The 13,055-nt window shown below is 35.9% G+C and overlaps 1 protein-coding gene across 3 annotated transcripts; it reads left to right on the top strand.

Annotated features, from left to right (window-relative positions):
* The first annotated feature begins 439 nt into the window (after positions 1 to 439).
* Positions 440 to 13,053, top strand: ric8b (RIC8 guanine nucleotide exchange factor B). 3 transcript variants are annotated; one of them, XM_043264267.1, is made up of 10 exons: positions 440 to 570; positions 2,505 to 2,552; positions 2,692 to 3,309; positions 4,753 to 4,847; positions 6,343 to 6,493; positions 6,585 to 6,680; positions 7,528 to 7,672; positions 7,829 to 7,973; positions 8,311 to 8,430; positions 12,156 to 13,053. In XM_043264267.1, the coding sequence occupies exons 1-10, from the start codon at positions 553 to 555 to the stop codon at positions 12,265 to 12,267; spliced, it is 1,548 nt and encodes a 515-aa protein (XP_043120202.1). In that variant the 5' UTR covers positions 440 to 552; the 3' UTR covers positions 12,268 to 13,053. The 3 variants fall into 3 exon arrangements, with proteins under 3 accessions (XP_043120202.1, XP_043120201.1, XP_043120199.1); XM_043264266.1 differs by having other exon boundaries at positions 530 to 734; positions 7,829 to 7,970; XM_043264264.1 differs by having other exon boundaries at positions 534 to 734.
* Positions 13,054 to 13,055: the final 2 nt, after the last annotated feature.

The following is a 13,055-nucleotide window of genomic DNA, read 5'->3' as shown; positions in this document are numbered from 1 at the left end:
CAAGTATGAGAAGGGCACTTAATAAATAAAGCTTAAGATAAATCCTTTCATTAAGGTGATGCACAAGATGACAATTTTTTGCAGATGATATATATTCCATTCTAAGTCATTTTAAAGGCTGGTCCAAACAATCTAAACATTTACATCTATACATTTTGCAGTTTTTTTTTTTCAAAGTGGTTTACAAATGAGGAATCTAAACATAAAGTAATAGCTATTATCTATATACTGTCTATTATCTAAAAGTCCATCTGTGTTTTGGGAGGATAGTTGCTGGTCGGTAGTTTTCCCAGTTAGTAGCAGCCAGGTTTGGTGTTGGTCAGATTGCCGAAGGTAGTTACCATCAACTAGCTACCATATTAAATTAAATTTTCAAGCAGGAAGTGAATTTTACTGTTCTGTCACTATAAATCATCCACTTAAATGTGCATGTCCTGGGGAATTTAGATAGCATCCAGGCAGATTTGACGAAATATTTGCCATGTGCCCGAGGGACTCTTGTAAAAGCGTGTTGTCGAGAAACGTGACGTTTGACGGGTGAAAGTTGAACAGATGAGAGAAACAGAGGAGGTGTGTAATTCTCATCCTTACTGTTGTTATAAGAAGGGCTTCCAGTTTTTGTAAGTGGACGGCAAAAGCAACATTCAGAGATGAGTCTGACTGCTATTCTGTCAGAGATCGACGGTGGAGATGACAAGGGAGTTGAAAAGCTTTTGCAGAAGTATAACATAGAGGTAAAGAGGCTGCTGTTAGCTTACCTTCTCGTGTTTTTTATTGCGCGCTAGCAGTGGAGATATTAGCGAGTTAGCCGCCCGGTAATCTAAATAACGTTACATCCGATGTCTGTATGAACTTATAAAAAGATTTATGGTCTCTGGGCAAAAATTCATTGCTCCTGATGTTTACCTATGTAAATATTTATTAATTAAGCATTCGCTTTAGGATCGTAAACTAGCATCCTCCAGCTGTTAGCCAGCCACGGTAACATTAGCAATACGATACACCACTGTTTTGAACAAAAATGCTAAATGTTGCCAGCATGAATTAGCAGTGTGTAAAAGCTTTTAAGTCAAATGGTCATTTCAAAAATGTCTAGTCATTTCTAGAGTGAAAACGGACTGTTAGCAGTTATAAAAGGCAAAATAGCCAAGCTTGACAGCTGTCAGATACGCAGAAAATAGGCTACTATTAGAAATAATGTTTTTCTGACATGTTTATCAACGAAACGTGTCTTCTGGTATTCTTCTGATGTGAACAGAAATGTTAACCACATATTCGGCGTTTGCTTTATCATTTTAATTACGCTGCTTTTTTTTTTTTTTTTTTTTTTTTTTTTTTTTTAGAAAATCTCAAAAGTGCAGGATTTTTCTTTACTTACTCGTATAGGAACAGCCCTTCGTAAAGTAAACCACTGTTAGTTAAGTTGTAGTTAACAGTTGCTGTTACTGCACAAAGATACTAGTACTGTGATTAATATAATTCTAATAAAATTTATAATGGACAATCCATGTCATTAAACAAAGTAGCAGATGTTAATAGAATAAAATTTGCATATGTATCTATCTATCTATCTATCTATCTATCTGTATATATATATATATATATATATATATATATATATATATATATATATATATATATATATATATATATATATATATATATATATATATATATATATATATATATATATATATATATATATATATATATATATGTATATATATATATATATATATATATATATATATATATGTATATATATATATATATATATATATATATATATATATATATATATATATATATATATATATATGTATATGTGTGTATATATATATATATATATATATATATATATGTATATGTATGTGTGTGTATATATATATATATATATATATATATATATATATATATATATATATATATATATATATATGTATATATATATATATATATATATATATATATATATATATATATATATATATATATATATATATATATATATATATATATATATATATATATATATATATATATATATATATATATATATATATATATATATATATATATATATATATATATATATATATATATATATATATATATATATATATATATATATATATATATATATATATATATATATATATATATATATATATATATATATGTGTATATGTATGTGTATATATATGTATATATATATGTATATGTATGTACTGTATGTGTGTGTATATATATGTGTGTGTTTGTGTGTATAAAAATCTCTATAAAAACTCTGTATAGTAAAAATAGTAATATATTTGTGGCAATGACAGTGGTAAATAGATCAAGTGTGGTTATGTGAACACTTAAAGTAAATGTGTATTTTGGATGTTTTCTTGTTTAGTAGTCTAAAAACAGAAAAGTAAGCCACAAAATGTATCCAGAAATGTATCCAGACATGGGATCTGTTTATTTTAGATTTATATTGTCATGTTGACATTTCATTTCAGAACAGCCACACGTTTGCCTTTGACCACAAAGAGGAGGATGCACGAATTGTGAGTAACAGATTTATGTTTTGTTTTGTTTCGTTTCGTATTTCAAAATGATCTCAATTTGGTATGTTCCTTTTCATTTCAGTACCTTGTTTTATTCAAAACAATCAATGGCTATTGTGCTTTGTGGTCCCTTCTGCAGAAACTGTGTCAGGGTCTTCTTACAGTCCTTCGTCGGTCAGATCTTCCACTTTGCCAAAGCACCTGCCTGGAGACCCTGCGCATCCTGTCCAGGGACAAGCGTGTACTTGGACCCGTAGCCACCAAAGATGGCATCCTCACTCTTGTAGGACTGGCCCGGATCCGTGTGGCGGGACACAACGGAGAGCCGCTAGAGGAGGCACGGTCAGCAGAGGAGGAGAGGGTTGTGGTGGAAGCCCTCAAGTGTCTGTGCAATGTAGTGTTTAACAGCGCCCCGGCACAGCAGGTGGGCGCTGATGTGAAGTTAGCGGAGGGCCTGTGTGCCCGCTTGCATTCGGTCAGCGCGTCCCATCATGAGGTGGGCCTGTTCTCTCTCCGGCTGCTGTTTTTGCTTTCCGCCCTGCGGACAGATGTGCGTGGCAAGCTTCAGAAGGAGGTGGGCGCCGTGAGGCTGCTCACTGACATACTGGAACGCACCCTTGACGTCTGTTGGGTGGGGCCATATGAGGCCGCGCCCCCTAAACCAGAAGTTCTGCCTATTTCTTTAGAAAACAACGAGCTAGCCATGGAAGCCCTCAAAGCGCTGTTCAACATCACAATGTCTGATTCCAGCGATGAGGTGAGAGTAACAATATTTGTAGAACAGCGAAAAAACATTTTTACATCTTTCTTTACAAAACGGCTAGAAGAATTACATCTACTTAGACTGTGCAGTGCACAGAAATTAACATTGGAAAGCCCTCACTTAATAAACTTTGTCATCTTTTACTCATCTGCGAGTTGTTCCAAACATGTATGAATTTCTTTCTTCTGAAGATATTTTGTTAAGGGTGGTCTTTGACTTGGACTATTTCTTTAACCATACTATGGTTAATGTCAATGGCTACTGCTTACTAATGTTCTTTTAAAAATGTGTTTCATGTTCAGCAGAAGAAAAAAGGTCATACAGGTTTGGAGAGTGAATAAATTATGGTAAAAAATCCCCTTTTGTAATACATTTTAAAAGATCTGTATTGCATATGTATCTCATACTAAAAAAAAACAGAATATTGCAGGGCTTCAGTTTCCTGTTATACAGCTGTTGAATAATTGATGATGAGTGGAGCTGGAGCTTTTGCCCCCATCAGAGTGAAGGAAGATGGAGAGGCTTTCTTTATCTTAAATAGGTCATAGGTTCATGGGCATTAATCATTTCTTCAATGATCTTTTTGCTTCATTTTTTTGTGCTTTGACAAAAATCTTGTGCTTCTGCATCATTTTGATCACTTTTTGACTTCCGCAATGTCTAGGTTTGTTGGAGAATTTGCTTTTTAGCAATTTAAAACTTAATTAAAAATCTTCTATAAGTATGCAGCCATACATGTATAAAATCATGTAATCTGCAATGTCAACCATGTTGCTACTCAGTTTTTTTTCCCTGCCATTTACAAATATGATAACTTGTCTCATGACTAATTCATGTTCAATTACAGATGCATAATTCAGAATCTCAGAGTAGTAGTTCATCAGGATATTTTTGCCAAATATTAATGAAACTATCTATGCATAAAGCATAAAGCTCATTTTATGCACTGCATTCAACATACTATCTGGTATGGAATTACGTTGATGTGGGGCCAATGATTTAAATAGAAGGAATAGATATGTGGCTGGGTGTTTTGAATGTGAGAACCTCTAACATTTTTTGAGAAAATGTAAAAATCCAGTTTTGAATGTTAAAATCTCCAACCCCCAACATTTAATCAAATAGACAAAAAAACGTCAGTGCATTCCAGTGTTCTCAGCCATTTGAATGATCATTGAAGTAATGCTAAGTGTGTCTCAATTGCCTGACCTTTTGTTGGTTTCGTTATGGTCGGGATCACCTTGACGTGAGATGGACTTTCTTTTCTCAAGCCAGAGGTTCTCTCAGTCCCTAAAATCTCTGCATTCGCTCCAAACTCTCAGGTCGTTTATTTGTAAATGAAGCTCAGACATTGCATCAGACTCTTTCTCTACTTCTACTGTTGCGAAAAAGCCTTTTAGGTTTAACATTTCTGCAATTTTTCTTTTATTTCGGTAGGACAATGACCACCAGCTTCGGCTGATTGCAGGCATCATGAGACATCTATTAATGCTCAAGACGCACACCGAAGATAAAACCGAGGAAGCTCACAGGTACTTCCACACCAGATGATCGACAGCTGAATTCAGTTCACTCTGTATACTAGGCCTGTGTCTATTATATTTGCTTCAAAACCTGTATTCCAGTGAGCCAGAAAGCGAATGAAATGCAAGTGCGGTGCATGTGAATGATGAGATGTCTTCTCCAAGTGATTAATGACACACCTCTTTGCCCCATCGAGACAGCTCAACGCATTCTGAAACTCCCACCCGTTTATTTGGGCTTGACTCATTGTGTCCGCGGTGGTGCCGTCACCAGCCCTTTCACACTTTTGGAATGCTACCCTCTCTCAATGCATTCTACAGCACTCTCAAATGACTAACTCCATGCTCCCCCTTTAACAAAGTGCGCTGAATGTGCTGAACCAGTCCTGGTCAGTAGATGTGTCTTTGTTATTCAAATAATGCCCACGAACTGAAGGCCCCCCCACCACAGTGTTTTCAGAATGCCTTCTCGTGTTTGTCTGTCGACATCACATTCCTAAAATGCGACACGAGTGCATTGAGTGTTCTTGTGCGTCAGTGAAGATTATATAATGAACAAATGAAGTAGCATACAAATATTTACTATGCATTTCTACAAGGTGCCTCAATGTGAGACGTAGTTTGTTTGTATCATACAGCTTATGCACATGAGAAAGCTACTGACAGACCAATTATGCACATGAGAAAGCTATCAAGAATCAATAAAAATATAGACACACACAGGGGGTATATATTACTGATATCCTATTGGTTATTGGTTTCTGAGACAAGAGCCCCAACAATGATAGTCACACGTTAAGTTATTTAGTCTATTGTTACTCTTTTTGCAACACCTGCTATTGGATTTTTTTACAGGTCATAAATATTTTTAATGGTTGGCCATGAAAGATGAAAGGATTATTTAATTAAAAACACACACAAGAAGAATATATGGGGGGGGCACAAATATACATAATTTAATCAATCTTATTTTTGTTGTTTATTTTTTATTAATCAGTTATACAAATATAGAAACATGACTATAACTATTAAACTCTGAAGTATTTCACAATAATAAAGTAAGTCTGTACTAAAGGCTAATATTTTTAGAAAATAATAATTATTGTTGCAACTTTTTTGCGATCTAAATGTTTGAGAACTTATTTAATAAGTTTATGATAATCACTGTTGTTTACATTCATTTAAATAATGTTACTACACACACACACACACACACACACACACACACACACACACATATACTGATAATAATATTAGATGTTATTGTTGCATATATAATATTTTATTTACACTGTAATGATAATGAAGTTGCTATTTCATAAAGCAAAATTGTGATGAATTTATTGAATTGATTAAAATAGGCATATTGGTTATCAGACCGCATCAGTTTCTATGGGCTATGCTTTACTCAAAGGCCAGGAGTTATTCCAGGAGTTGCATACTATGTTCTCGTTGTGCATTGTGCACTGTGTACTGAACCTTTATCATTTGTCATTTCTTCTAGTCATACCATAAATCTCCTGAGTAACCTTCCCGTGCGATGCCTGGATGTTCTGATAGACGTCCCTGTCCAAGGTGGGATGGAAATGTATGGTGGGAAAAACATGGACATAGTGCAGATACTGCTAGATTTTATGGAAAAAAGGATAGACAAGGTATTGCACTTCAGATGAACACCTGTAAGCTGTTGCTCAGCCTCTCTGCTTGTTTCGTTTGTTCATTCTTCGTGTTTATTTATCCATTCAGGGGACCAACTATAAAGAAGGCTTGACACCTGTGCTAAGTCTGATGACCGAGAGCTCTAGATACCACAGGGAAATCCGCAGATACCTCAAGGCCAAGGTGCAGGGTTGAGTCCATGCTCGGTTTCATTTACTGCTCTCTAAAATGAGACTGTTCAGTTTGATGTTGCTTCTTCAGTGCTTTAGATATCAAGTTAAAGGAATAGTGCATATCAAAATAAATAAAATGCAGACAGTTTACTCACCGCCATCTAAGATGAAGACTTTGTTTCTTAATCTGAAAAGATTTGAAATCTGAAATTGATCCTCTGCAGTGAATGGGTGGCCACCGAATGAGAGGCCAAACTGCTGATAAAACGTCATAATAATCTGCAAGTAATCCTTGTGAAGTGAAAAGCTGTTTATTTGTACAAGTTAGGTCACTTCTGGCCAAAATACAAGTCCATAATCCATAATAACACTTGCACGTGTTGTCCATTTACATCAAACTCCACTAACACACGTTTAGATCTCTTTTTTTTTTTTTTTTTTTTCTTTTTCTTTTTCTTTTTTTTCTTTTTCTTTTTCACTTGTGAACAGTGCTTGATCTGTGGATATTTCTTTCCTGATTCAGATTAGATGACTTTTGCCCGGGAGAGAACAACATTATGAATAGATGACTAATATTTTAACTGGAAGCAATGGTTTGAAGTTGAATTGATAATACCGGAGGCGTGTTAATTAGTTGTGTATTATTGTGATGTTTTTATCAGCTGTTTGGACTGATTCTGACGGCACAGTCACTAGAGACGATCCATTGGTTAGCAAGTGATGCAATGCTAAATTTCTCCAAATCTTCTCCAATGAAAAACTTTTGGATGGTCTGAGGGGGAAGTGCATTTTTGTTCTTGGTAAAGTAAATGTATATTTGCTGATTAAAGGTTTTCTTTTTGTTTGCTGTTGTACAGGTGCTGCCTCCCCTGAAGGATGTGAAGGAAAGGCCAGAAATCGGCTGCACTGTTAGAAACAAACTGGTGCGTCTCATGACACACATAGATATGGCAGTGAAACAGGGGGCCGCTGAGTTTCTCTTTGTTCTCTGCAAGGAAAGTGGTGAGAGTTCTGCTTGTGTTTATATTTCAAAATTTTGTAAAACTGTTTTGGTAGGCAGTATTGTTGTGAATTTTTGCTGTTTACCAAAATAAAGGCATTAATATTAATAGTGAGCAGATTAATTCTTTTTTTTTCCCACGTAATTCTTTTGATCAGTGGATAATCTGTTGAAGTACACTGGTTATGGTAATGCTGCGGGACTGTTGATGGCACGAGGGTTGCTGGCCGGAGGTAGAGGAGAGACGCAGTACTCATCTGATGAAGACTCTGACACTGAGGAGTACAAGTCAGCCAAACCGTTGTAAGCATCCTTAAATGCATGCATAATTGCTGTTTTTGTTTTCTTAATATAGGTCAGTGGTTCCCAATCACGCTCCTGGAGGCCCCCCAACACTGCACGTTTTGCATCTCTCCTTTGTCACGCACCCATTCCAGGTCTTGGAGTCTCTACTAATAAGCTTATTATCTGAATCGGGTGTGTTTGAATAAGGAGACATAGAAAACATGCAGTGTTGGAGGGCCTCCAGGAATATAGGTAATACATTTTAGCATTTTACATAGTATCATGTTTTCCTTGTGCATTCCTGCATTTCTTTGTGCATTCATAGATTACAGTGACGGTGTTTTGTGTTTTTCAGTATTAACCCCATCACAGGCCACATAGAGCACCCAATGCCAAACCCTATGGATGAGATGACAGAAGAGCAGAAGGAATATGAAGCTCAGAAGCTTGTCAGTATGATTGATGAATTATCAAGGTAGGTTTTTGTCACAGTTAAACATTAAAAATAGTAACAATTGTTCAATCTAACAAAAATATTTTTACATTTTGTGGTTGTTAATGTTTTAATATTTGTATTTTTCTTTTTTTGTATTTTGTATATTATTGTATCTTTTTTTGTAATAATCTTTTATTTTATTTTAAAACGACCCAATTAAGCACAAATTAGACATTTGAAAATTTAGACATGCAGATATTTCCATTTATTCTGTGGTCAGTGTACATACTTTATCAACGTGCTTTAACATAAAGCAGCAACTAAAATGTAAATCATACATTAACAGATGTTACATTTTTAATGCATGGCTTTTCTTTATTGTGTAAATTTTGGGCTTTGTGTTTCTACTCTTGCTTACTGTTATCAGTCAGCTTCTCTTTCTGTTTTTCATCATCTTGTACGAGCCTGTTCATAATGCCTTCATAGGTGACGCCATCCTTTAGAAGCATTGTGCTTGTTTTCTCATCACCCTCTTCGTGATGGCTCGATATGTGCGGGCCGCATTCATGTTGACCTTTTCCTAAACAACCGGTGGCGTAAACTAGCGAGACACCGGTGATAGGTGTAGCGCCGTTGCTCCGTCCGCGCTCCTTACCAACAGCTTCATTAAGACAAGAATCCTCTACCGTCGTCCTCTGCCTCATTTAAAGCTGGCCTTCCGCATTCAACAGGAGTCAATGCACACCGACCAGTCGCCGCAGCCTCACTGCATTAATTACCAGCTAATTGGCGCACACAGTGGGGTCGTGGGCTCAGGCTCTTTTGTACATTACACTGAGGATTTTATAATACATATACGTGATTCTCTTTCATACTCTGCCATTTTTATTCAGCCGTGATGCCAGACATTGTCCTCGGACGTGAAGTGGTTTGAGACACTGGCTCAATTAGGGGAGTGCGTATGTACATTAGCTGCCGGGCGATGTTAAATAAGTTTGCAAACACAAGAGGACGCACCATTGTCCATCCATAGGGTGTTTGATTCGTAATGAGCAGCGTGTGCCCAAGAGAGGCAGATTCCTGTCTTTGAGAATAGATCCTCGTTCCTTCTGTCTTCCTTCTATTCTTTTTATCAGGATTGAAGGAGGTGTTGGGTGGAAGAGGGAGGGCATTGGTGCTCCCTGCTACGGCTGCTGGGGAGACGCAACATGTCCATGGAGGAATGTCCCTCCCTGTGTCTGCTGCTTGACTTGCTGTCCAATTAGTACTGACTCTCCACCCCACACACACACACACACACACACACACACACATTTATAAACACACACAAAACCCTACGTAAACTCACAATTGTTGAGCTGCTTATCAGTGCATGTGCGTTTGATTAGATAAGAGACTGTCTTGCATTCTGAATCGTGTTTTTAAGGGACACAGAGGAAACATCTTTGTTTCTTTCTTGTCAGTTTAATATCTTGTTTACACTCGTCATGACGTGCGTTTGACGTCAAGGGGTTCTTAGTAATTGGACAGTAGTGTAGTCCATGACTGAAAATCAGGAATAAGTTGGAAATTCGTGATTTAACAGTACCCAAAAATTACGGTATGGTATGTGCCATTGCGGCTCTGATTTAAGGAAACTAAAATATAATTGCAATTTTCTACAAAGGGTAAAAAATGAATAAATAAATGGCTCAGCAAATGCTGAAAACTATATAAGAACCCCCTTAATTGGGCACTATTACTATATTTAAGAGATTACTATTATGTAAAGTAAAACTAGTACAATAATTATATGCAAGCATAAATTGCACACATTTCAGTTTTTAAATGAAAATATTTTATACTCCAGTATATTGTTAAAATAGAATCATTTACGCTGTAGCTGTCAAGTTGAGAGCAATTATTGGACAGAAAGTTCAGTGTATAATGTCTAATTAAAGTTCGATCTTGGGATTTAGGAATCAATATTCTGTAAAATAAAAATATTCAAGTTAAGTTTTTAATGTGGTTAAAACAACATTGCATTCGAAAGAAAGACCTGTACTAAATATTTTCAGTATGTATACACTATTAAACCCTTGTTAGTGTTATCTTCTCTTTTTGTGAAAAACCTCTCATTTCCCACTACTTTTGTGGACCAATTCTCACTAGTTGCTTATAAAGCAAGTATTCTGCATGACCATATTATACACCCCTAATACCTAAACAACTGCCTTACTATTAATAAGAAGCAAATTAGGACTGTCAGGCAAAAGTTGAAGTCAATTGTTCAATAGTGAGAATTGGATTTTAAAATAAAGTGACTAAACTTATGTAAGCTATAAGTTGTTACACCATTAAGTAGCTCTTTATGAATCAAAACGTCCAAGTTTATCGGTGTGTGAATCACATAAATGAATGCAAATGAGCTTTCTGCGGCTTTGATTGGATAATGCTCTTATAAATCATCTTTGGCCATGCTTTGATTGGCTAATTCTCTGATGAATCATCTCGGGGTGCGCTGGTGACACACAGTGCAGATATAATTGGATTAGCGTGGAGGAGCTGCCGAGGCTTTGAAGAGATTAGAATGAGCACTGATCCTGTAATTAAACTGCAGGGTCTGGTGCGGGTGGGAAGGGGTGGAGGGGGGTTTAGGGTTGTGATTCCAAGGGCTCTTATGTGTCCAGATGTAAAGGCAAAGAAAGATGTTCTACACATCAACAGGCCTCTTTAGGGGACAGAACTGAATGCAGTTACAATGGTCAGTACAAAGGGTTTCTTTCAAAGAGCAGGTGGATTGTGGTGACAAATTAGTGGCCTGAAAAACGAAATCGACAAGACGTGTCTGTAGAGGAAATGATTGCTGCTGGAGTTTATGCATATTTTACACACGTCCTATTTTATGCTACTTTCACAATTATTGGACCATTGAACTCTGCAATTCGTATTTTTATGATTTTATTTAATATCTAACTTTTATGAAGGCAAAGCTGAATTTTCTGCAGCCATTACTCCAGTTTTTACTGTCACATGATCACGGTGACAACATGGTTATATTTGTAGCAGTAACCAAAAATCATTAGGGTATTAAGATCGTGCTGCATAGAGATATTTTGTAAATTTTCTACTGTACATATATAAAAGACTAGTTTTTCATTAGTACATATTACTATGATACATTTACAATAGGAAATTTACAAAGTACCTTCATGTAACATTGCCAATAACTTAATTTGGACATCTTCAAATGCATTTTTTCCGACCCTCAGATTCCAGATTTACAAAAAGTTATATCTTAGCCAAATATTGTACTAACAAATCATACAGTAATGGCAAGCTTATTTATTCCACTTTCAAATGATTCAAAAATTTACCCTTATGACTAGTTTTGTGGTCCAGGGTAACATATGCTTATTTGCTTCTCAAGTAACATTTCTTCTTATTAATTTCGAAACTGGTTATATTTCCAGTTCTATATATTTATTTAAACCATGATACCTTTTTCTGGATTCTTAGATTATTAAAATGAAATTAGTCAGACCAAACTGACTAAATAGCTTTTGAAGTGTATGTTCAATGTTAAAAAAATATATATTTTATTGTCCTTTTATGTAGTTAAGCATAGAGATACACACTAATAGATTGATCTTTCCTTTTACATGTACAAAGGACAGTCACTCCCGCATCGCATCTGGCAGTCCGCTTATTTGCATGCGACATTGTGATCATGCAAAACACTAGTAGGATGCAAAAGTCTGAGCTCCGTTCTGCTCTCTCAACAGGAAGGAACTGATCAGACCAATGGGAGTGAGGAAGGATGGCACTCTAGCGCCCCTAGGACAAGCCATCCATGAGTGCAGCCCTCCACCCAGCAGCGACTCCGACTCAGACTAGCAGGAGTTTAGTGCACTCAAACAAACCTTCTAGGCACTGCTGTCGCTGGCTGACCACCACTGTCTTACCAACTCTCCCTTGCACGAGGGATAGTTCAGTTATTTCCTGATGAGGTTCTTTTGTTGCACAAAGGCATGTCTTTTTAATTGGGACATGTATGGCAAACTATAGAGTGAGCAGAGAGAGAGAGGAAGCAGAAATGTTTAAATAGATTAAACGGTTGTTACCGGACATCAGATATAATTACAGTGATTGTATAAGATGGAACTGTTAAGTAGAAAGTTACACAACATATTCACTGTCTTTCATATTCACAATGTCTTTTGAAATGTTATATGCCAAGACAAGCCATGAGATCACTTATGTTAATAATTTGTCTTGCACTTTTTTTTTTTTTTTTTTTGCAAAATGTGCATTTAACTTTTTTTCCACCACTTTTGCCTGGAGTTTAAACGAGTGTCTTTTCTAATGTTTTGTTTTCAGTCTCTCTCTCTATATATATATATATATATATATTTTTTTTTTTTTTCTCGACGTTATTGGAGGTGTCACTTTCTTCTTTTTCTATTGAATGTTAAGTTTTTACACAAAACAAAGGATGTAATTAAATTGAATTTTTTTTTTTAAGTGTTCTTGGATCATTGATTCAGAAGCTTGTGAATATTTCACAAGGCCCAGTGCTCATCTTCTATAACCACTGTAAACCGTTTTTAATTTCCTCCGATTTTTGCATTTCAGTTTCATTTCAGACAATCATTTGAAATAAATAGAAAACAAAAGTAGCAACA

Source organism: Puntigrus tetrazona, chromosome 18, assembly GCF_018831695.1.
Source record: "Puntigrus tetrazona isolate hp1 chromosome 18, ASM1883169v1, whole genome shotgun sequence".
Lineage (NCBI taxonomy): Eukaryota > Metazoa > Chordata > Actinopteri > Cypriniformes > Cyprinidae > Puntigrus > Puntigrus tetrazona.
This window is presented reverse-complemented; position numbering and strand designations above follow the sequence as displayed.